General features: G+C 44.5%; 1 protein-coding gene across 1 annotated transcript in view; it reads right to left on the minus strand.

The window, feature by feature from the left end:
* The window catches only part of KCND1 (potassium voltage-gated channel subfamily D member 1), a 187,998-nt gene that overhangs the window by 24,579 nt on the left and 136,928 nt on the right, over window positions 1-26,491 (minus strand). Inside the window, exons 4-6 of the mRNA XM_082262822.1 lie at window positions 25,110-25,193; window positions 21,884-21,976; window positions 18,796-19,028 (exon numbers count right to left, since the gene is read on the minus strand). Of these exons, the coding sequence (XP_082118948.1) occupies window positions 18,796-19,028; window positions 21,884-21,976; window positions 25,110-25,193 (410 nt within the window). The remainder of the gene's footprint in view (window positions 1-18,795; window positions 19,029-21,883; window positions 21,977-25,109; window positions 25,194-26,491) is intronic.

A 26,491-nucleotide genomic window follows, 5' to 3' on the forward strand; every position in this document is an offset into this window, starting at 1 on the left:
GCGCTGTTTGGGGTTGAACCGATGCTCGGCCCGAACAGTTCTCCCATCTCTACTGTAGTTTCGGTAACACTTACAGGTCTCCTCCCCATCCCCAGTCTGTAAATGAAGTTTTGAAAGGATGGGAGCGCCACACCAGCTTGTACAAACTTTTAAAAGAATTTTATTTTGGAACAACCAACGCGTTTTGGGGGCTCAGCACTCCCACTACATCAGGGCTAAAAACAGGATGATGCAGGCACTTGCATTGGAAAGCCAATAATACTATTATTAGCCCTGATAAACGGGGAGTGCTGAGCCCCCCGAAACACATTGGCTGTTACGGCCACTGATAGGGGGGGGGCACCAGTCCTCCTGTAGGGGGCCCGGGCACACAAGGGGGCCCCAACAGCATGGGGAATCAGTGCGGTCGGGCAGAGGGCCAATTACAGAAGGAAGCCCTGTGTGGCTCTCTGCAGCAGCTGAAAGCCAGTTTCTCCCCCTCCTGCCAGCTTTCAGCTGCTGCAGGGAGAGACACAGACACAGGGCATCATTCCTGTAATTGCTTCTCTGACACTGATTACCCTCCCTGTTCTGCCTGCTTCTGATCCCCCCCCCCCGTGTGCCCCCCTTTGACTGTGATGCCCCCCCCCTGCCACAGCGCTGCAGGCTTCCCTGTCCTGTCGAAAAATTACAAATTGTAAAAAAATAATAATTAAACATTGTATGAATCATTTTAAAAAACTAAAATTGTAAAAAAATGTAACATTTAAAAAAAAAATGGCCTATTCACACCGGTTCTCTGTTACATGTATGTTTGTGTCTGCTAGTAATGATTTTAGTGTATTTTTAGTGAAAATGTGGTCACTAATTCGGGAAGGTTGTACGGGGCCCCATGATTTCTAACAGCAGCCCTGATGGCTATAATCAAATGCTCTTAAAGTTTGTGTAGAACGGTAAAAAGCCTGTACTTCACAAACTTTAATAAAGAGCATTTGATTATAGCAGTTGCACCGGAGCGCCAGCTTTTTCTTTATACTGAATGAAGGGAAAAGCACCAGAGTGATGAGCATATGTATCTGTCACTCTGCTCTTTCTTCCTATCTACAGGCACCTTGCACACCTGGTGTGGCTTATTTTGCTGTTTCTCCCTCTCCTAGTCTGAGTTCTGCAGTACAGTAAACTGCAAAAGGCTGATACCAAGTCAAATTCAGGCACTTACACTGTTTACATGTAATAAAATACAATTATTGCTGCATTTTTTATGTGTTTATATCTGTCTGCAGGTCAGCTTTACACCACAAACGTGAGAATCCTGCTCGGTTTTTCTCTGCCAACCTTTTTCTTGCCCTTTTTGTGCTCTTGCTTAGTAATTGCTACCTTGACACCAACGCTGTGTAGCAGATCCATTGTGCTGCAGAGAGGTAGCGAAGGGCACAGCACAAGCAAACACTCACAAGCCGTTGGTAGGAGAAAGGCGGCTCTGACTGACAAGCTACAAATAGACCTGCCACCAGCGAACGCGCAGTGCCTGGAACAGACAATAGATGTTTTTTTGACGGCGGTACATTACAACACCGTTTTCTTGTGAAAGTGGAGGCGTTTTTTGCTTTGACTGAGCATACCCTTCTCCTCCATAAAAGTCAGCATTTCAAACAGGTTGTCCAGTCTCCAGTATTTTAGCAAAAAGCCTCCCACCCCTCCCTCCTACCCCTCTTAAACTAACCACCGTTCTGAAAAAAAAAAATATATCCAAATGCCTATTTTACCACTTGCAGACCAGCCACTGGGCAGTACTGCCCCTTTAGGGCAGTAGCCGGGCCCCCATACCCTTTTTATGGCAGGTCAGCTCTGTCCCGTGAAACAACGCTTCATGGGACCGCTAGTGCTAGTGGTAGTGGGGGTGCACGCGCGCCGCCGGGGGCACGCGCACACGCTGATTGGCTACAGGACTGGCTCTGTCCGCTGGGCCCCCGTGATCGCTCCCTTTGGAGACACAACGGCGGTCTCAAATTGTTATAAGCAGTGCTGGATTAAATATCATAAAAAGTCTCTCATATAAATTAAATATAAAGTGCTCAGGTGCAAATGTTTATTCTTCAGTGCAGATGATATAAATTAAGGCGCTCGGGTGCAAATCCTTCTGGAAATACAGGTGCTCTTATGAGTGACCCTCCAGGTCCCCTACTCACCACACTGTAGATATATCAGCGCTTGACATAGACTGATGGGACTTGTGATGTCCGAGCTCCAATATTATATCCAAACTGTTAGGGAAAAGCCTCTGATGGGATTGCTCCAGTGGGATGTAGATCATATATGCCGCAGAGATGTATAGTAACAAAGTAGAACTACTTAAGTACTGTACTTAAGTACCGAAATGCGGTATCTGTACTTTTCTAAAGTAGAATTTCTTTCTCCTACTTCTACTTTTACTTCACTACATTTTTTCGATGATTTCGATACTTCTACTCCGATATTTTTTTTTTGTGCTGCATCGTTACTCGTTACTTTTCTCTGCCTTTCCCTTTTTCTTTTTTGTTTGGTTTCCCTCCTTACTGCTCTCTCCTACTCTTTCAATTATCCTCCCTATTCTGCCTTCCCTCCTCCCCTCCCCTTTTCTATAGGAAGGCAAAGATAAAGATGCCCCCCTTTTTCATGGGTACCTGGTCTCTGGCCATTTGGGTAGCGTTGTTCCGCTCCAGGCTTCCGCTGGGCCGGCGTGGAGTGCTTCCACATGCGCCTCTCAGCGCTCTGACATGTGTGGCGGCCTTAGGCCACTCCGCTCCTCCCCTCCTTGTCTCCATTCGCTGACGTCTCAGCGCTGGGAGGCGGGGATTCCGGCGGCCGCGCAGTAGAGGCACGTGCGCATGCGCAGTGCGATCGAGGCACTGGCGGCCATCTTGGTTAAGGGAAACATGGGGGGGTCTCTGATGTAACTTAAGGGGGGCTTTGTGTGGGCAGTCTCTGATGTAATATTATATGGTGGTTGCTAGCGCTGTTTAATAATTTGTACACATGTTTTTCCAATAATATCTTGGATGCACAGCAGCTGCACATCAATTAATTTAGTCTACACACATAATTATCACTATTTATTAATACTTTTTATGTAGGTGTTTAGCGCTGTTTTAAGTTTGTTTTCCTCACAACGGCGGTCTGCCATTGTAAACACAGCAGTTATGAACACAGGGATCCTGTGTTCCGCTTATTTAGGAACACAGGTCTCTGTGTTCATGCAGCAAGCCCATCCCCCACACAGTTAGAAAGCACGCCCCTAGGGACACATTTAACCCTTTGATTGCTCCTGTTGTTAACCCCTTCCCTGCCAGTGTCACTAGTACAGTGGCAGTGCATATTTTAGCACTGATTACTGTAGTAATGTCACTGGTCCACCCAAAAATGTCAGTTAGGGGTCCTATCTGTCCGCCGAAATGTCGCAGACCCGCTAAAAATCGCTGATCACCATTACTAGTAAAAAATAAATAAGTACATAAAAATGGCATAAATGTTTGCGCAATCCAATCAAAATACGCTTATTGGGATTTTTTTTTTTTTTACCAAAAATATGTGGGAGAAAACATATTGGCCTAAAATTATGAAAAAATTGGATTTTCATTTTTGTTTAAATGGAAGTGTTATATAGCAGAAAGTAAAAAATACTGTTTTTTTTTTCTTTCAGAATTGTCGCTCTTTTTTTGTCTATAGCGCAAAAAAAAAAAAAAAATCGCACAGGTGATTAAATACCACCAAAAGAAAACGCTATTTGTGGGAAAAAAGGACATCAATTTTATTTGGGTACAGCGTTGCACGACCGAGGAATTGTCAGGCAAAATAACGCAGTGCCGAATCGCAAACAACGGCCTGGTCATTAATGGGGTAAATCCTTCCGGTCCAGAAGTGGTTGAAGCCTAACTCCAGTATTTTAGCAAAAAGCCTCCCACCCCTTCCTCCTACCCCTCTTAAACTAACCGCTGGTATGAAAAAGAAAAAATATTCAAATGCCTACTTTACTTAACCACTTGCCGACCAGCTATCATAATTTTAAGGTGGCAGGTAGACTCTGTCCCGCGAAGCGACGTACCTGTATGGCACTTTGCGGGACTGCTAGTGGGGGCGGCGATTGGCTACAGGGGGAACCAATCAGCGGGTCCGGTGGCCGGGATGTCCGCTGGGCACCCGCGATCACTCCCCGTGGAGACAGAATGGCGGTCTTCCCCACATACTGTGCCAACATTTCAAATACCGCTTCAGGAATGGAAGCCGTCTCCTAAAAAACTTCGGCCAATTTGTGAAGAGGCGGTATGCAGCCAATGAGGTGCCATGTGCGCAACGTCACTCCCTCTCAGCTCCCCAGGCGGTCTCCACACAGAGCTAACATTGGCAAGGAGGTGAGAAAGCACCCTGTTCAGGCTGCATTTGCTTTATTTATTTATTTTTTTTGGGGGGGGGGGAGGCACGTAGCTGGTCTTGCCTAGGGCCAGTTGTGTATTTTGGTTTTGTGCTGCCCTAGGCAAGACTAAAATTGGGCACCCCCCTTCCGACTCCTATGTAAATTTGCCCCACTCCTTCCTTTTTAACGGATGTGACTCCCTCCAAAATTGAAGTACTCCAAGTCCCAGCATGAACCCATGAGATCTCACGAGGGGGGGGGGTGAGAGGGGGGGGAGAGAGAGAGAGAGAGAGAGAGGGGGGTGGGTGAGGGAGGGAGGGAGGGAGGGAGAGGGGGGATGGGAGAGAGAGAGAGGGGGGTGGGTGAGGGAGGGAGGGGGATGAGAGAGAGGGGGGAGGAAAAGAGAGAAAAGGGATGAGAGAGAGGGGGGGTTGAGAGAGAGAGGGGGTGAGAGAGAGAGGGGGTTAGAGAGAGAGAGGGGGATGAGAGAGAAAGGGGGTGAGAGAGAGAGGGGGATGAGAGAGAGAGAGAGGGGGATGAAAGGGAGAGAGAGGATGAGAGGGAGGGGGGAAGGTGAGAGAAAGAGAGGGGGGGATAAGAGAGATGGGGGATGAGAGAGAGAAATAGAGGGGTGAGAGATCAAGAAAGAGAGGGGGTGAGAGAGAGGGGGGATGAGAGAGGGGGGTGAGAGAGAAAGAGAGAGGGGGGTGTGAGAGAGAAAGGAGGGGTGAGAGAGAGAGAGAGAGAGAGAGAGAGGGAGGGGGGTGAGTGAGTGAGAGAGAGAGGAGGGAGTGAGAGAGAGGAGGGGGTGAGAGAGAGAGAGGTGGGAAAGGCGGCTCTAGCAACCAGTGGCCAAAAGAGTCTCAGATGAAAGGGGGGCGGCTTTTTTGCTGCCCCCCTGCAAAGTGCTGCCCTAGGCCTGGGCCTTGCTGGCCTAGGCCAAAATACAGCACTGCCTAGGGCACATAATAGTCTGGCACTGGCCCTGGTACAACATGTATTGTCCCCCTCAAAGTCTTGCAGAACTACAAAGTCTAACATACCCCACCATCATCACTGTAACCAATGATGGCAGGATTTGCACCATTGTAATGTAAGAACTGTTTTTCAATGCATATTCTCTTTATCTTTGCTTAAGTGTAGGTGACCACAGTGCTTTCAACCTCTGATTCCTGTCACACTTCTGTATAGATAACAAGACAGAGCCACATTAATATATAAACACGTCTGGATGGCTGCTGGGCTATAGAGCTGTTTACTTGTGAGGATTCCAAAATTCAGATGTGGAGGAGGAGAAGTCTGCTCTACCACTTTGCTTTGAGGTCTCATAGTCAAATGGGGTCATGAGAAAGACCATGTTTATGTACTGTGCAGGCAGCGGATAGGAAAACAAGAGGCACATGACATCTGGAACGTTCTTCTGTATGGTAAAATAGAGCTATAGTTTTTTTTTTATCATTTTGGATAGAGTAAGGGAGAGTTATAACCCCTATCAGTTTTTTTTTTTGTCATCTCTGTCCCATTGCAGAGATTTTTTTTCACTTCCTGTCCCATAGCCAAACAGGAAGTGAGAGGAGATCCCTCCAAATTAAGAGGTTTCCTTGGGGACCCCCAGGTCACCAGAACTAGTGTCCTCATTGGAAGATTTCCCCTCTATTACTTTTCTGGGGACAACCCAAAATTGGGATTTTCTTGTACTTTCACTTTCAATGGGAAACAGGAAAAATAGAGAGGGGGAATCTCCTTCATGGGGACACAGACAGCAAAAAAAAAAAAACCTGACAGGGGTTCTAATCCATCTCCACTATGTCCAAAACTAAAGATAAACGTTTTACCTTTAGTTCTAGTTTAATAGGTAGTGAAAGAGTAAATCTGGCCATACACTATACAGCATGATCATTAGATTTACCAGAACTACAGTGCATCCAGAAAGTATTCACAGGGCTTCACATTTTACACATTTTGTTATGTTACAGCCTTATTCCAAAATGTATTAAATTCATTATTTTCCTCCATTCTAAAAACAATACCCCATAATGACAACATGAAAGAAGTATGTTTGAAATCTTTCAAATTTAATAAAAATAAAAAACGAAAAAAAAAAAAATCCCATGTACATAAGTGTTCACAGTCTTTGCTCAATACTTTGTTGAAGCACCTTTAGCACCAATTACAGCCTCAAGTCTTTCTGAGTATGATGCTACAAGCTTGGCATGCACTGATTTTTGGGCAGTTTCTCCAGTTTTTTATTTTGCAGGATCTCTCAGGCTCCATCTAGTTGGATTGGGATCGTCAGTGCACAGCCATTTTCAGATCTCTCCAGAGATGTTTAATCGTATTCAAGTCTGGGCTCTGGCTGGGCCACTCAAGGAATTTTGTTTCTCATGGTCTGAGAGTCCTTCAGGTGCCTTTGGCCAAAACTCCAGGTGGGCTGTCATGTGCCTTTTACTTAGCATACAGGCCTGATTGGTGGAGTTCTGCAGAGATGGTTGTTCTTCTGGAAGGTTTACCCCCTCCACAGAGAAACGCTGTATCTCTGTCAGAGTGTCCATCAGGTTCTTGGTCACCGATTGCTCAGTTTGGCTGGACAGCTCGCTCTAGGAAGAGTCCTGGTGGTTCCAAACTTCTTCCCTTTATGGATGATGGAGGCCACTTTGCACACTGGGATCTTCAAGGCTGCAGAAATTTTTATGTACCCTTCCCCAGATCTGTGCCTCAATACAATCCTGTCTCGGAGGTCTACAGACAATTCCTTGGACTTCATGGCTTGGTTTGTGCTCTGACATGCACTGTTAACTGTGGGACCATATATAGACAGGTGTGTGCCTTTCCAAATTATGTCCCAATTAACCGAATTTACCACAGGTTGACTCAAATCAAATTGTAGAAACAACTCAAGGATGATCAGTGGAAACAGGATGCACCTGAGCTCAATTTTGAATGTCATGGCAAAGGCTGTAAATACTTACAGAATGTACATGTGATTTTTCCATTTTTTATTTTGCAAAGATTTCAAACAAACTTCTTTCAGGTTGTCATTATGGGGTATTGTTTGCATAATTTTGAGGAAAATAATGAATTTAATCAATTTTGGAATAAGGCTGTAACATAACAAAATGTGGAAAAAGTGAAGCACTATATATACTTTTCTGATGCACTGTATGTAATATGAGGTCAAACCTGACAATCCATTCAATTTGTAATAAATCAGAAAAGCTGCACCATGTCCACTTGTAGGTGGGTGGTCAGTGGGTAGCAAAAACACGGATCAACTGCCTTAGCTTCCTCACTGCCTGTTATAAACCCCTGAAAGCCAACACCACTGTTGCGGGGCAGTTGTGACATGGCTTCCTTTCCTTGAATGAGCTGTGTTCCTTAGGCCGGGGGGGGGGGGGGAATCATTTTTGCCTTGCTGGGGTGCAAAGAATTGCAGCTGTGGCATCTGTATAACCTGATACAGCTGCCCTTGCAGCTTAGGTAGAGTGGTTGGGAAAGGGGCTGTAAAACAGGGCTCAACCGCCTATTTTATACCCAGTGAAGTGACAGGCATCAGGTGATACAGAGATTAAACAAATCCCCCTACATAAGTTGTACCTGCTTATCTGCAGTCCTCTCTTCTCTACATCCATTCAAAGTTCAGAATTTATACAGGTTACCTGAGCTGTCAGAAAAAAAAGGGGGGGAGGGGGGAAGAGCTGAAAATACACTCTACAGAGCTCAGTTAGGAGAGTGCTGAGAGCTGATTGGACACCCCCCCCCTTCCCACAGCACAAAGGAACAGGTCTGAGGCTGTCAAGCAGCTGGAGCTCTCTCCCCTGTCACCTGTTTTCTCTTGATGTCAAGAAAACTTGCCAGAGGTGACTCCTTTAACCTTTCATGAAGCTCTTTGCATGAAACGCGTCGGAAGGAGCTACAGCGGTCATACCATCGTGCCCGCTAGGGTGCTGCATGTGTTTGACTGTATTTTAGGCGCGTTTACTCCTACTTGTTCTAAGTAGTTTTAACCTTTATTTTGAACTTTTAATAGTAAACTATTCCTCTGTTTCCGATTCTCATTAAGTGCACTGCTGGACTGTTTTGACTGCATGGTCTATGCATTTTGGAATCCTGGCATCCATCCATCCCATAGGGATATTGGGATGAGGCGCTAATAAGCGGCTAGTGAATGGGGTGTGCACTGTCTAGGTGTGAAAAACCCTTCTTCATTCACTTTTGGAGCACTAGATTTTAACACTTAAATGTTTATTTGAACTTTTTTTTGCACTGAAGCACTTTATTTCCTAGACTTTATGGGTTGTTTATGGAGTTTTTTTTTTATTACGTGCACATATGTTTTAAATCACATCTTTTTTCTGTTTCTTGATTGTATGATTATTACAATGATCTTATGCACTCTCTAATGATAGCGCAACACAATATTTGTTTTTATGACTCAGAGGAATGAAGCAGCAGACAGAAATGACACTTAGTGCTTCTAATTGAGACAAGTACACACTATAGAGCAGTGTTTCTCAACCTTTTTCTAGTCAAGGCACCCTTTAAAAATGATGGACAGTCTTGAGGCACCCTCTTAAAATTATGGACATTCTTGAGGCATTCTTTTTTAAAATATAAAAATGTTTCTAATAGTTTTGCAGAACGCAGCAACATCCACACAAATAGGACACCCAACATTAGAGGTTATTTAATCTTCCAAAGCAAATACACTTTTGCAAACTGGTTCTGACTAGTATTCCAATGTTTCTCTTCTGCCTCAGTTTTTCTCCATCACTCAGCTAAGGTGTCCTCAATTATGATGGGGAGGGGCAGGGGAGAGTCATACAAGGATGCTACCATGCAGGCGACTGACATCCTCCTTATCAATTGGTGATACCATTGGTCGTTAGGATGCCTGCGGGTAGAAGGTTGGAATGGTGCACAATGAAAGCCCGTGGTGTGGTGTTACTTAAAGCGGAGTTCCACCCAAAAGTGGAACTTCCGTTTTAGGTAGTAATAACCCCCTGACATGCAACATTTGGCATGTCATTTTTTTGGGGGGGGGGAGCGGGTACATAGTTTTGACAGGTACCCGCTCCCACTCTCGCTCGGAGCACCGCGGCGCCCTGAACGGAAGTTCTCCTCTCCTTGCAATCTTCTGGGACATGTCAGAGGTCCCAGAAGATTGCCGGCCAGTCAAGATGCGCAGCGCAACTTGCGCATGCGCAGTGCGTACCCGGCTGTGAAGCCGCAAACTGTAACAGCCGGGTGCCCACACCAGTGATGCCGGCGCCGCCGAGACCAGAGGGAAGAGGATCAAGGCTTCGCACGGCCGCATCGCTGGACCGTTGGACAGGTGAGTGAAAAGGCTGGAACTCCGCTTTAAAGGCAGCTTTATACACACACTGGCTTGTGTACAATTTTTGAGCACTTTTTAGGTATTTGGCCAAGGCACCCCTGAAGAATCTTCAAAGCACCCCATGGTGACTGGGCACCCTGGTTGAAAAACGCTGCTATAGAGGGATAGGCTTTGTTCGTATTTCATGTCTGAGGTTTACAACCACTTTAATGCCCCCAGGTGCAAGTGTAAACAAAGTAGAAAAGTGTTTTACATTTCTGGTCTTCACCTACCTCCCAAATCCCACTGTTAAGCAATATGTGCAGTCTTTAATCTGCAGCTGTGCCAATATTGAAAGCTCAGCTTGATAACAGCAATGATCACGTTACTGCTTATAAATCATCTTCATCAGCTATCATTACAATCTTTTTTTTTTAGTAAGGTAACTACAGGATAACATAGCGAAACCATTCCATCTGCTTCTTCATTGTTTCCTGTTAGTGGAAGCCCAGAGATGATGCTTCAGCACCCTGGAGAGTTCTCTCCCACTCCCATTGCTGGAAGCTAGGATGACAATTGCTGGATCATAATAAAAGCCATGTAATGGGTAGAAATGTAAATGCAATAAACCTAAGGTAAATACTCTTATCGTGTTAGTACTCATGTAAGATCCTTTCCTTGTTCATGACTTTAAATTCTCATTTAAAAATAAGATATGATTAAAAATACTGCTTTTCATTAGTTTATAATTCCATATATACATTGCTCATTATGCTCATTATGCATATACAGCGCTCAGCATAAATGAGTACACCCCAATAGATTTGTCAAAAAACTTTTACTTTCCTTTTAGAATCAACATTTTCTATGGCGCACTATACTACAAAATACTACCACAAATATGGGCCATTGATTGCAACTAGTGATCGACCGATTATCGGCAAAGCAAATATATCGGGGGCCGATATGCACTTTCCCTGATATATCGGAATCGGCACCGGAGGTTACCGATATTGCCGATATTTAGGCATAGTGCATGTACCGGTGTGATGACTGCAGCTAGAGGCATCACCCCGGTACCGGTGTCCATAGCCAACTGTTGGCTGACTTGTAATGACAACCGACGCAGCTGAGAAGCCACTTGGCTGTCATTAGAAGGAGCGGGAGGGGACGTTCCCCTCCCTCCCGCCGCCTTCCGCGGCTCGCCCGGGTCTCCTGTCCCACTGGGAGACCCGGGCATCCTACCTCCACCTCCGCCGAAGAGAAGACCCGATCAAAGCCGCATTCGGCTCTGATCGGGTCTCCATGTAAAAAACCTGGAAGTGATGTCATGACATCACTCCTGGGTATTCGGCACCAGATTAAAAAAAATGACAGCATTCAAAACAGCCAAACTTGGCAGTTTGAATGCTTTTCAGTGCCAAGGAGGGGTTTGGGGTCTATTAGACCCCCAGATCCCTCCAGAAGGATGTACCTTTTTACATGTCTGAAAATATCGGCCGATACCGGTATTGGTATCGGCATTAAAAAAATGATATCGGTCGATCACTAATTGCAACCAAGATTTGCTAATTTGCACATACAAAAAAGTATTTTTTCTAACAAATTTATTCAAGACCATGATGCAAAAATTATTACACCCCAATGAAAGTTTTATGCTGGCCATACACTAGCTGAAAAATGGTTCAAACTCATTTTCGAAAAACGAAAAATCGACCGTGAGAGCAGACAATCGTGCCATCATGTAATGACCACATTTCGGATGATAAATCATTCAATCGACATAAATAAATGCTTTTTTCATTAAGTTTGTCACATATGCCTAGTGCAAACAGTTCGGGCGAGAAACACATTAATCTTTCGATTTATCGTCCGTTCGGCAGAATTTTCCAAACTGTTCCTTCGATTTTTCAGCTCTGAAAAGTTAAAACCGATTTTCTATTTGTGCTCAATAACTGGATGAAAAACAAACGAACCAAATGACAGATTTTCCAACGATTTTTCTGCTAGTGTATGGCCAGCATTAGGAGCAAAGCTAGATTTTAGACAACAAAATCTTAATTAACAAGAATTCAACTACAGGTGAGTCTAATTATTCATTAACCATTTCAATACCGGGCACTTTCACCCCCTTCCTGCCCAGGCCAATTTTCAGCTTTCAGCCCTGCCACACTTTGAATGATAATTGCGTAGTCATGCAACGCTGTACCCAAATGAAATTTCTATAATTTTTTCACAGAAATACAGCTTTCTTTTGGTGGTATTTAATCACCACTGTGTCTTTTTTTTTTGCATAAAAAACGAAAAAAGACGGAAAATTAAAAAAAAGAAAAAAAAGTTTTTCTTAGTTTCTGCCAGAAAATTTTGTAAATAATACATTTTTCTCCTTCACTGATGTGTTCTGATGAGGTGGCACTGAAGGGCACTGAGTAGGTGGCACTGATGGGGAGTCACTAATATGCCACAATTATGGGCACTGATAGGTGGGACTAGTGAGCACTGATAGGTGGGACTGATGGGCACTGATAGGCGGCACTAATGGGCGGCACTGATGAGCAGGTACTTATGGGCAATGAAAGGCAGCACTGATTGCTGTGACGGATGGGCAGTGATTGGTGTCACCTGAGATAAAGCAGTTTATCATGGTCGCATGTCTGCATTTGCCATTGCTCCTACACAATATGCTTTAGTGTGTAGTGGAACTAGCTTGGTGCGGCCAGTGGAACACAAGTTTGAATGCTAAGCCCTCTGTGTCGATGATGTAAGCTGCACAGAGGGCTTAGCGTTCCAACATCCGTTCCACCGGCCACACCAGCTAGTTCTGCTACACGCTAAAGCGTATCCTGAAGGAGCAATGGTGAATGCAGACATGCCACCATGGTAAACTGCTTTATCTCAAATACGCCTGACTTTGCACAGCAATCATCCACTATCTGAACGGGATCTGAACTTCCAGGAATAAGGTGGAGATCGACCATACTGGGTGATCAGGAGTAGTGAGAGCCTCCGGGCACCCCTGTTTACTCCCTTTCTATAAACACCACCATTCTCTGATAACTCCTTTGAGTGGACTGAGTTCCAACAGTGGCACATATGCCTGTATACCAATCCAGTTTCCCCTCGGGTTTGGACTCGGGAACCATGTAGGCTGGCAAGCCTGTACACTGGAAGGTGTTTCTTGATTCGCTCAGGCGGACTGTTATTCTGATTTACCAGCAGTGTGGGAACCAGAATCAGAATGATTGCTATAGCTGACTACCTCTAAAGGAGGTTACCAGTCTGCACTTGTATTCAATGTACTTGGGGCTGTCCGGATGCGGAATGCTCAATCTTGACCCATTATCACAGGAAATTGTTCCTTATGAACTGTCCAATGCAATTGAGGAACCAGGTTCCAATCTTAGGGTTAACCCTGACATGGAATCCTTGACATGATCCTCTATCCAAGACATCATGAGGGTATTAGGTTGTGCAATGGTGCAATGCATTTAGGAGTGTGTGGGGCCCGTTTGAATGTGCCATAGTGACAACGTTGTCTGTGTGGTTTATAATTATCTGTCTGGGGGGGGTTCATTTTTCTAATTTTAATATGTGATTGGATTTTTTATTCTTAATTAAAGTGAATTTTTGCATCTGTTGGTTCTCCCTTACAATTATCTGACCAGGGAGACCCTAGGGCTTTCCCAGGTGTCCCCCTCCCTTCTTTTCCCTTTCAGTTGAACCCCAGTTGTGGAGGTACCCCGTCCTGAATGAACAAAGCAGTGTTTTGATATCTATCTATATTCCAACAGTGTCCAGTGGGTTAAGGCCACATGTGTTTTATTTTTACTCAGTTCTCTAGCTGTGCTGGGAACTTAACTCAGCCTGCTCTCCTCCAATGATCAGACTCGTCCTGACATGCCGTACCCCCTCCCCTCCCTGCACAGCCTTTCACTGGGAAGCTCACTGTATTGCTGTTTCTCCTCCCCCAGCTCTTAAGCAGCTAAGAACAGAGGGAATGTGATCACTTATTAATAATGGAGGGCATATTTATAATGTTTTTTATATGTATACACAAATGTTTTTGCCTATTTTAAACTGAATGGGTTGTTTTACAAGGTGATTGTTTGCAATCACTTTAATGTAATATAGCAAACTGGAGGTGTTCTCCAAACTATTGTTGTACAGAATGCCTCCAAAAATGTAAGTTCATGCTCGTGTGACTGGCTCATTGATTTTCTCAGTTGTCTGCAGTAGGATACAAGTCAAATTTTCAACATCTTTGTAATATGGAATTTAAGTATTGGAGAGATACTCCCCAAGGGTTAAATACTTCTAGAGGGATACAGACACTGCAGCTTTCTTCATTAGAACACAAAAATGACACCAGCTGATTATAATGAATCAGTCCCTCTCATTTAGAATTAGCATGCAATCAGTCTGTTGAAGCAAAGAGCTATTTCTTCAGATATGAATCCACTTCTTAGTTTGTTAAAATACCTACAATGCATATTGATTATCTGGAGGGGATTGACATTTTCTCATCAAAAGTGGAGTCACTGTTTAAATTTTCAGATGACAACATTTTCCACTTTTTTTGCTGTGAAACTGTTTTTTATTTGTTTAACAGGGATCCTGTTTGCACTGTCATACACACCAATAACCAGATAGCAAAAATGGAAATGAATGCATAAAATTACTGAAAAATATGTGAAGATGACATGGGCAAGATACTGTATGTGAGCTGTTTAACTTGCCAAGGATTTGTAAAGTAATAAACATTTTTGTGATACCACCACTACCTATTATATCTTCATAAAAGAAAGATGGGGGATAACACTTTTCATGTCACTGACTTGCTTCCTACCTGGCTACTGCACTATTAGTTAACATCTCCACACTGGTGACACTCACTCAGGGCGCTCTCATGCTTTTTTCTACTGCTATAAACACAGGTTACCTCCCCTCCTGCCTGTCATCTTATATGGCATTTATTTCTGACAGCCTTACTTCAGCTAGTGCATGGCCACACATATGAAGGCAGATTTCAGGAAAGTACTGTACACCCACTGAATTGGAAAAAAATGTCATTGTTTTTGAAGTTATTTACAAGTGAAATGTTTTTTCTGAGTGGATATGCATTTCATGCCCTCCCATCCAGTGCTCTATGCTGGCATAGATGATGGCAATACCCTTCATTGCAAGAATCCTTAGACTTCTGGTGTGGAGGAAGGAGGGGGGGGGGGGTGTCTGACTGGGTCTGTTAGGTAGGCCATAAACGGTGCAAGTTTCTGGTGGTTAATCAACTTGGTACGTTCAGCCTGCCCACACATGGTTCGAACCATCTATGGCCGACCTTAGACAACTGAGTGCATTGGGAAGCACAGTCAAACTCTAGTGCAGTCATATTTAGACACACTGCACAACCGATGTGGAGCTGAGAATATGAAATTGGACGGTGATTGAACAATGTCTATTTGACTGCACATCTATTTCTTTGAAGAGCTCCACCAAAATACTGTACACAAAAAACAACTTTTTTAAAACCATAAAAGAAAAAAAAATCAGTTAAAGCTTACAACATACTGTGGACATGGTCTATAAAGAAAAAAGAAAAGTTGTGAGACTTCAGTTTGGGCTTAAAGTGGAACTTAGATTCCTGAAAACCATAGGCGTGCGCACAGGGTGTGCCGGGTGTGCCTGGGCACACCCTAATCACCTAGGGCACATTAGCATTATCGCTCTGTTTGCCAGTGAGGAAATGGGAAAGATCTCCCTCGGACCTGCTCTGCCATAAGAGAAGTGCCACACACTTCTATTTCACTTTGCCAGCAGGGAGAGTAATGTATTGGGCCATGTACATGTAGGCAAACACATGCATGTGTATTTAAACTTTGGGGTGCACACCCTAATGCAATAGGCTGCGCACACCTATGCTGAAAACCCAAACCCAGAAGAAGCCAGATGAACACAGAACGTGTACCCCCTTACATCAGGTGTCGTTATTCCAGTTCCCCTTGCAGCAGGAGTCCCCATCAGACTCACCCCTACATCAGGAGTCCTTATCAGAGCCCCCTTTTATCAGGATACTCATTAGAGGGCCCCCTTATAGCAAGGTCTCCATCTGTTGTCCCCATCACAGAACCCCTTGAAATCAGTTGTCCCCATCAGAGTGCCCCTTTAAATCAGTTGTCCCCATCAGAGTGTTCCCTTACATCAATTGTCCCCATCAGAGTGACCCCTTACATAAAATGTACCTATCTGAGTGCCCCTGTACCTTTTGTCATCAGGCAGGCAGGTGGCAGGAGCTGGGAGGAAGCAGACTGCAGGTCTTTTTCAGAGGAACTTCCACTTCCGTCCTCCTGTGAGTGCTAGGAGCAGGGCATGGATGTGACATTGTTGTTTGTTAAGACGCCAGCATTGCTAGCAACCAACCATTGCAGGGGGGGGGGGGGGGAGGACCTCGGCTGTGGATTGAGGACTGGGTCATGAGTCAGTGGGTGACCGGGTCTTGGAGATCTGGGGGGTCTGGACCAATGTTCCCTCTAATTTTTTACTGTGCTGAGCAAATAAAAAAATTTCTGAGCGCAAACCTTTAGACTGAGCAATGGGGGGGGGGGGGGGGGGGGCGACGTCAATGCAGAGTGACCAGCGTGCCCCCAATCAATTGCAGAGTGCCACAGCAATGCCCCCAATCAATTGCAGAGTGCCACAGCAATGCCCCCAAAAAATTGCAGAGTGCCTACAGCAATGCCCCCAATAAATTTCAGAATGCACAGCAATGCCCCCAATAAATTGTGAGTGCCCACAGCAATGCCCCCAATAAATTGCAGAGTGCACAGCATTGCCCCCAATAAATTGCAGAGTGCACAGAAATGCCCCCAATAAATTGCAGAGTGCACAGCATTGCCCCCAATAAACTGCAGAGTGCACAGCAATGCCCCCAATAAATTGCAGAGTGCACAGCATTGCCCCCAATAAATTGCAGAGTGCACAGCAATGCCCCCAATAAATTGCAGAGTGCACAGCATTGCCCCGAATAAATTGCAGAGTGCACAGCAATGCCCCCAATAAATGCAGAGTGCCACAGCAATGCCCCCAATAAATTGCAGAGTGCCACAGCAATGCCCCCAATAAATTGCAGAGTGCCACAGCAATGCCCCCAATAAATGCAGAGTGCACAGCATTGCCCCCAATAAACTGCAGAGTGCACAGCATTGCCCCCAATAAACTGCAGAGTGCACAGCATTGCCCCCAATAAATTGCAGAGTGCACAGCATTGCCCCCAATAAACTGCAGAGTGCACAGCATTGCCCCCAATAAATTGCAGAGTGCACAGCATTGCCCCCAATAAATTGCAGAGTGCACAGCAATGCCCCCAATAAATGGCAGAGTGCCACAGCAATGCCCCCAATAAATTGCAGAGTGCACAGCATTGCCCCCAATAAATTGCAGAGTGCACAGCATTGCCCCCAATAAATTGCAGAGTGCCACAGCAATGCCCCCAATAAATTGCAGAGTGCACAGCATTGCCCCCAATAAATTGCAGAGTGCACAGCATTGCCCCCAATAAATTGCAGAGTGCCACAGCAATGCCCCCAATAAATTGCAGAGTGCACAGCATTGCCCCCAATAAACTGCAGAGTGCACAGCATTGCCCCCAATAAACTGCAGAGTGCACAGCATTGCCCCCAATAAATTGCAGAGTGCACAGCATTGCCCCCAATAAACTGCAGAGTGCCACAGCATTGCCCCCAATAAATTGCAGAGTGCCACAGCATTGCCCCCAATAAACTGCAGAGTGCACAGCATTGCCCCCAATAAACTGCAGAGTGCACAGCATTGCCCCCAATAAACTGCAGAGTGCACAGCATTGCCCCCAATAAATTGCAGAGTGCACAGCATTGCCCCCAATAAACTGCAGAGTGCACAGCATTGCCCCCAATAAATTGCAGAGTGCACAGCATTGCCCCCAATAAACTGCAGAGTGCACAGCATTGCCCCCAATAAACTGCAGAGTGCACAGCATTGCCCCAATAAATTGCAGAGTGCACAGCATTGCCCCCAATAAACTGCAGAGTGCACAGCATTGCCCCCAATAAACTGCAGAGTGCACAGCATTGCCCCCAATAAATTGCAACCTGCATGGAGTGAATTGATATCCCTGGGTACGATCATGGCAGCGATCCTCCGCTCTCCCCAGCACTTCCAGCGATGCCTCCTGGCTGAGTGGATCTTCTGGTGTTTGACCACCATCCGTAAGTGACTTGGCCCCCGCGAGACCCCCCCCGTGCACTTACCTTAAGGACGGTCACGGACCCGCTCACTTCAGTCCCCGGCTTCCCGCGTCTCCGTGCTCAAGTCCCGGCGCCTCCTCCTCGGCCAATGGCATGAAGTTGGCCTTTCGGCCAATCAGGAAGCAGGAGGACCCGCTCCCTGATTGGCCAGGAGGAGGATCCATGTGACAATAGCGAATTTTCATTCGCTATTGTCATACAATGGGCGTGCTCTCAGGGAGCACGCTCTGCTCCCCGGCCACCTCGTCTGCGCTGTTTAACTAGGTGCGCGGTCTACATAGCTGCTTGCGCGGGACCATAAATTTCACTGCGCGTCCGCGCATGCGCGCACTTTAGGGGGAACATTGGTCTGGACTATCATCTGGGGGGGGCACAACCCTCTCCAGCATCCCCAAGATCTGGGCCTATAGGTGAGTGTTCAAGCTAAGTTCTGCTTTATATTTATATGTTCATATGACTGGGGGACTCCAGCCAAAAGAGAGCAAAGATGGGTTAGGACCCCTGTAAGAATTATACTGCTGTCTGGGTCCACATTGGGGAGAATTCAGGATACTTCTTGTCCTGGAGACACAGTGTAAAGTCACAGACAATCCCCCCAAACTGAGCTGTATCCCACCAATAATATATTTGTCATTGGAACAAAGGTCTTTGGGGGATTCCCTCTATAATCTTGTTCCAGGGAAAGCATTCAAATGTTTGATTTTCCTAATTTTGATGGGAGTGACAGATGTAATGAAAACTTGACAAATGTTTTTCTTCCCTTCCCACTCTTCCCAATACTAAAAACAATAGAAAATCTGCTCTTTCAATACCCAATAAGTAGCATATATCATTACCTCTGACTGAGTCCCTTTTGGACATGCAGTGTATCCAGCTCTTGCATGCTGCCACGACTGACTGACACAGTGGAGTTAGCGAGACGGATGGCCCGGCGCTTGGCACGCCGCGGACAGCAGGAAGTGGTCAGTCCCTGCTGGGAAGATACCGATGTGCTGCGGCTGGTTCGGTACCCAATGGATTCAGTCATCAGAGCCTCACTGTACGTGTGCTCATCTGTGAATTCATGGCACTGGGAGAGAGAGGAGAGAAGAGAAGAGAGTTACAAGCATCTCAGGTCTGGGGATTAAAGAGACTGTCAGAAAATTCTTAGACCTGGAGTAAAGAATAGGTCAGTAACCATAGGAATGCCTACAAGTAAAACTCTACTGCACACCAAAATGAGAACAATTCACAAATAGGCTTTTGCAAGAACACAAACAATCTATATTATAAATCTGATTTATTGACTGCCCCTTTATTTAAATTTTCCTAATTTGTCTGAACCTTACTCACCTTGGGAGTAAGAGCCTAACCTAAAGTAGAACTATAGGCTTTTCTTTTTTTTTTTTTTAATTTTGCACAGAGCAAGGGAGGATTATAACCTTTGTCAGATTTTTTTTTGAACAGTAGGATTCTATAAAGTAGTGATGGGCTCAGGCGTGTTCAGATCGCGCCTGCTGGGAAGCCGGCACAGCACACCGCCAATCATAAGCAGCGTGTGTATGTGCAGCTCAGTGTTGCCAACCGCCAGTATTTTTACTGGCAGCCAGTAAAAAAATGGGAACTTTTCTCCTGCCAGTAGTAAATGCCAGTGATAGGAAAAGGTTGCCAGTAAAAAATATGGCTGTGACGCTCGGCTTGGAACTGTGCATGCGCAGCTCCAGTTCAGAGTGTGTTCTACAGTGTGTTATTGTGGGTCTGGCGGAGGCAGTGCGTGAGCGTATCGTGTGATGTCATGGAGCCTCCTGTGCGGGTCTACAGGATGGAAGCAAGGCAAGTTGGGATCAGGACTATCGGTGTTGTTTGGACTGGAGTGGAATGAAGGTACCATCTGGTGTGGAGAGAGACTGTCACTGTGACTCAGGAGGCGACGTGTTGCGTCGGTGAGGTGTCATCATCATCTGTGCTGCTGCACACTGCTGTCAGTGTCACTGTGAGAGTCAATTTCATATGTGTGCACCTCCCCATTCTAATGTCTTGCCCTCCTGAGTCCTGTCCCTGAGCTTCTTACTTACTATATCGAAAATAGAATAAGAAATACGTGTTTTGCCTTAATATCTACCTTATATCACATTGCTAATTGCGTATTGTACTTGTTTGTAGCCTAAATACTGAAATTTGCACTTAAAACTGCAATTTTGTAACTTTTGGAAATGCAAGTAAAAACTTGGCTGTGCCAGTAAATAAGAGTAAAAGACAAAGGTGACCAGCGCTATGGAGTATGAGGAAGAACAGTGAGGAGTGGATAAATAGGTGTAAGCAGCCAACAACCAAACCCCGAAGGGTTAAGAATAAAGTAAATGTGCAAAGGGGTTGAGACAGCGCTACCTAAAAAGTGATCAGGTGCTAATTAAAGTGCAATAATGTGCAAAGACCCCTTAAAGAGGGGGGTGATACCGGCTGATTTCAAATTGTAAATTCTGATTATATCTTCAAAGGGTTAAAAAATCACACAATTCCGTGTCAGTAAACATCAGCCGATATAATCTGTCAATGTGTAGTGAATATTGACTGTAAATAATAATTGTGCCACAAGTGAACAAATATTATAGTGGATTTATTCCAGTAAAGTGATACAGTGCAAAGCTAGTCAAACTAATAATTTTTACATATAAATACAAATCCCTGGTGGTGAAGTTGTGAATATATATGTAAACAAAGTAAATCCTGGAGTGATATATTCCTCAGAAGTGTAAGTGCTGTATTACCCTCAGTGACCACTAGGTGTAGTATATACGACCTGTTCCAATGGTCCCAAATGAGATAGATCTTGGGGTTCCTCTCTTGATCCAGCAAGGCACCGGCTGGTAATCTCACAAAAAGAAAGGAGAGGGGAGCCCCATGAAGTAGTATATGATAGTATGCCAATACAGAAAATAATATCGACTCACGGTGAAGCTGCCTCGGATCAGTGTAGAGCAACGCCGGGAAGCTTCCGTGTTCCACGGCTGCAAAGTCCGAGACCTGAAGTGACGTAATGACACAATGGACCCGGGCGGGTCCATTGCGTCATTACGTCACTTCCGGTGACGTTATCTTTTGACTTTATGATGTGGATATCGTGTGTGAGTGCATAGAGAGACACCTTGTGGCTTATTGCGGTATTACCAACAAATTCCATTGCCTGGATATAGAGGATAGATGCTGTATCTGGATCCATAAGGAAATATCCGGTGACTATCCCTGGTTTTACACATAAGCTCGTTTTGGTCAGCTCATTAGGTTGAGAGACCATATAGCTCTGGTAAGCAGCCATCTTGTTTTTTGTATCTGGTGATCTGCACGTCGGTGTCTCCCCTATCTTCTTAAAAAGTGTCATCTGGATTCAGCCTCTGGGACCTTTTTTTGGTTGATTTCTTCTGAACACCATTTTCACGTTCTAAAGCTACGGACTTTATTGGGACTTAAAACACCCTTTTTTCTTCACACTGATAATTCATAATTTGTGTGCACATTTTTGCTTTTCATTCTAGATTGTATCATATATTAAGTATTTGATAGATCAGCACTTTTCCATTTATTTGGGAGATTTCTTTTGTAGCGCAGCACATTTTTTGATTGCAAATTATTCCACAGTGCCTGAAGCTACAGCGGTCAGTGAAGGCTTGTTTTAAATCTTCTTGCTAAGAATATACGAACACATGAACGTCCATAGCCTGGCCACAGATTCTGTTTAATTTGTCAGATTATCTTCATTCTTTCTTCATTGTTTACCTCCATCTATTTCTCAATCATTTTGCAAATATACAGTTGTTTGAAATTGAATATTTCTCATTTGCATTTCTAAAACTGAGTTCCTAAACATCTTACACCAGATGGCTTTCAGCTTGTCTGGCTCATGTCTGCAGTGCTTCTATATGCTTATATCTGTCTATAGGATCTTACCGTGGTTTTCTCCAGACAGTGCAGGAGGTGATGATGCTGCAGCTCAAATGCTGAACGATTCTTGATGCACAAAGCATGTCTATCTCTGTCCTCCTGTAAAATCACAGACATACATGTAACATTCATCAGTACATATATTTTATTGTAGCTGCTAAACAATTTGTTAGCGTGAAACATTTCTGAATAGCAGCCTTCTGTACATAAAGATATAGTAACCACAAGACTGGCATGTGGCATTTCCGCAAGGGTGCAAGAAAGTGTCACTAAAGTCACATCATAAAAAAACTATCAATAAATGGTGTACTACATATACTAGCTCCATCCATAAGATTCATTTTCGGTATTCTGCAAAAAAACCTGGTTGATCCTACTGCTCTCTATCTCCAACTCGTGTTCATGTCTCCAATTCAGCTAGGGATTTTGCAGCTGTAGTAGAAACTCTGCACATGCTCAGATTTCAGTGAGTTTCTAACCTGAGCATTTCCTACCTATCACATCTGAGCAGCTCATGTGCCTATAGAATCACACATGTGGGCGTATACATAGTGGTAAATGATAGCCCACTCCCTCCCTCCTCCTCCATGCCCACTAACCAGCTAACCACAATGGGGGTGGGATATTACATGTAGATTGATGGAGGCTTCACCTCCCTCTTATTCTAAGACACAGGTTGGAGGTGCATGACACAGTCTGTGACTGGCAGAAATCCACCCACACCATGTTATTACCAAAAAATAATAAAGATATTTAATAAGATATTATTCCAAAGCTCAAAGCTCCAAAGCCTTTTTTTTAACATGTGCCCAGCAGCAAAGGACTAGATGCCCTTCCTGCTTATGTTTTCCAATTTTCTTTAATTAAAAATATTTACAGTGCCATTATCCATATACAGAAATAGAAGGAACAATGTCAATTAAACAGTGTATGATTAGTATCACTTTAAAGTCAGAATTCATTCAAATTTATTTTTTACTTTTGGGTAGAGCCAAGAAAAATTTTAAATATAACTGAACACTCAGTTATCTTAAAGCAAAACTGTAGCTCAAATCATATTTATTCAAAAATGATCTTTTCTAAAAAATGAAGTGACTGATACACATAGATGAGCAAATTCGCCTACATTAGTTGTACCTGTTTATCTGCAGTCTTCTCTTTTCTCTACATCCATTCAAAGTGCAGAGTTTATAAAGCTTGTCTGAGTTGTCAGAAAACAGGGGGGCGGGGAGCTGAAATTACACTCTGCAGAGCTCAGGGAGGAGAGCTCTGAAAGCTGAATGGAGGGAGGGGACACACCCCCTTCATACAGCACACAGGAATAGAGCTGAGGCTATCAATCAGCTGGAGATCCCCCCCCTGTCACCATTTTTCTCTTTGTGTCAGGAAAACAAAGCATCAGACAGAAATGACACAGGAGTGCTCCTAACTGAGACAAGTACACACTATAGAAGAATATGCTTTGTCCATGTTTCATGTCTGAGGTTGACACTTCAAGACTAGCATTTTTCTGTAATTCTCCCTTTTAGAATGCTTGCCTACCGATTTGCATGCACTGACTCCCAGCATTATACCAAAAGAAGGAAATTACTATGCCAGGCTGTTGGTATTGCTATCGTTATCTCAATAACTGGGCTGTCAGTGATGTGACTCCTTCCAGATAGAAACCAATGCTACTATGCATATCTTCTAAACAGAGCATATATTCGTGGGAACTGATGTGAACCGTAGCTGGGCTCCAATTCCCAGAAGATGAATGCAGCGTAGCGGCCAGTATCAGACATGGCACCAGCATCCAGGGAGAAGGTGGTGAGATCTGATATAGGTGTGCATGTGTGCATATAAATGTAGTAGGAGAACACTGTGGCAGGTACTACTTTAGTGACATTTGCTGAATGGTTGCAGTTCTGATTTAACTTCCCTACTGTCACTATCACTTCCTGCCCCTCAAACCCCATGTTACTGGGACAAGAATTGAGAGGAGATCTCCTTAATTAAAGATATCTTGATGAGAACTGCTTCAGGATTTTGGTAAGAATTTAAATCTGATTTAACTTTAGTTTTAGAGGCTGCTCTCCAAGATCTGAGTCCGAAGAAGATATCCAGGCATTGTCAGTAGTAAGTTGTGTAAAGAGAGCACCAAAACATTCTGGCCTTCATCTTAAGAGGAAAAGTTATAGCCAATTCATTTCAGGGGCTTAACCCATCTACCCTCATCAGGGCTTTTGCTCCACCAGGGCTTGTGTAATTTGTAGGCTGCTCTCTAAGATCTGAGTCTGAAGAAGATATCCCGGTATTGTCAGTATTAAGTTGTGTAGAGTGAAGAGAGCGCCAGACATATGCTTGCATTCGTCTTAAGAGGAAAAGCCATAGCCAATGCATTTCATGGGCTTAACCAATCTACCCTCATCAGGGCTTGTGCCTCATCAGGGCTTGTGCCTCATCAGGGCTTGAGTAATTTTAGTTAAGAGGCTGCTCTCTAAGATCTAAATCCAAAGAAGATATCCTGCCATTGTCAGTAGTAAGTTTTGTAGAATGAAGAGAGCATCAGATATATGCTTGCCTTTGTCTTAAGAGGAAAAGCCAAGGCCAATTAATTTCAGGGGCTTAACCCATCTACCCTCATCAGGGCTTGTACCTCATCAGGGCTTGTGTAATTTTAGTTATGAGGCTGTTCTCTAAGATCTGAGTCCGAAGAAGATATCCCAGCATTGTCAGTAGTAAGTTGTGTAGAATGAAGAGAGTATCAGATATATGCTTGCCTTTGTCTTAAGAGGAAAAGCCAAGGCCAATTAATTTCAGGGGCTTAACTCATCTACCCTCATCAGGTCTTGTACCTCATCAGGGCTTGTGTAATTTTAGTTATGAGACTGCACTCTAAGATCTGAGTCCGAAGAAGATATTATGGCATTGTCAATAGTAAGTTGTGTAGAGTGAAAAGAGCACCAGACATATATTTGCATTCGTCTTAAGAGTAAAAGCCATAGCCAATGCATTTTAGGAGCTTAACCAATCTACCCTCATCAGGACTTGTGCAAGTGAGGTTTGTGAAAAGCTGGCCTGAGAGCGGGTATCCTGGTAGTCTATTTCTCCAGCATGGATTAAAGGCCTGTACTGACTGCCAGTCTAGCAGTCTGTGTCTCCTTAGTTTATAAATCTTCCCTCTAAAGTTTTGACTGGCGTTGGGATTTATTCTCAAAACACAGCACCATAAGACAAGATTAGACTTTACCTCCAGACCGCCCATTTCTTTGTAACGCAGAAATGCATTGGTCGTGTTGCTCTTTGCCAGCCTAATTCTGGCCAGGCGGATTTTCTGCAAAAAAAAAAAAAAAGGTGAGGTTATAATTTGTTTGGACATGTGGGTTGAGGTATGAAGGGTGGTTGTGGGTTTGTGTAAGGTTAACAAAAAAACAAGCATTCACCAGAAAGCAGTCAGAGGGAATAAGTAGCATCAGTACGATGTTGCCCATATTCTGTACATCAGAGGTTGGTCAGACATGCAGGCATCATGGAACCACCCTCCAAGGTAGTCTCCAAATCTCTGCAAAACCCTCCATACACGTCCAAGGTTGGCTCTGCTGACCTGGCAGGTTTATGTCAATGGACAGGGGAATAGGGTGAGTAGTGCAGGTGGACACTACGGGTACCAATAACTTGGAGGATATCAATGACACTCAAGGCAGGTTTTCTAACCCCTTGAGGTGAGGTATGACCAAAATATCTGGAATGGGCAGCTCATGTCTTTGGGCCGTGTACCCTGACCCTGTGGAAATAACAAAGCATTAAATAAAATATGCATGAAAAGGCTAACAACTTGAAGGGAACTTGTGCTTTGCTCATACAAGGCAAATCAACAAATTAATTTAAAAGTAGGTCTCAACATCAGGTTATACTTACCTTCCCCTTACTCCTACACCGCTTTCTTCAGCCCCTGGGAAAGCAGAAACATACGCAGCACCTTTGAATTTAAGGACGCTACCTTAATTGCAAAGTGGTGCTTTGTGATTGGCTTTTAAGGCAACCTAAACGGTCAAATGGGAGCAGGGAGAGAGTCCCCAGCCCTGTATAAGCTCTAGGCATCAGCAGCATCACATGAGAGTAGGGCAAGGGTCTTTAGCCCTGTGGAAGCTCTAGGCACATAGAAATGTCATATGGGAGCAGGGTAAGAGTTGTCAGCCCTGTGTAAGCTCTAGGAACCCAACACTACCACATGGGAGCGGGGTAAAATGTTTGAGCTCTGTGTAAACTCTAGACACACAGCATTGCCACATAGGAGCAGGATGAGAGTCCTCAGCCCTGTGTTAGCTCAAGGCACCAATCCCTATTACATGGGAACAGGGTCTGAGTTCTCAGTCCTGTTTAAGCTCTAGGAACCCATCACTATCATATGGGAGCAGCAGGTACCTAAATCTGTCATATAAGATCAAGATGGGAGTTCTCAGTCCGGTTTAAGCTCTAGAGCCCAGCATTACCATTACCTGGAGCTGTCATAAAAGATCAAGATGGGAGTTCTCAGCCCTTTTTACCTTCTAGGAACCCAGCACTACCATTACCTGGAGCTGTCATAAAAGATCAAGATGGAAGTTCTAAGCCCTGTTTAACCTCTAGAGC

This window comes from Pelophylax lessonae, assembly GCF_965119305.1.
Source record: "Pelophylax lessonae genome assembly, chromosome: 7".
NCBI lineage: Eukaryota > Metazoa > Chordata > Amphibia > Anura > Ranidae > Pelophylax > Pelophylax lessonae.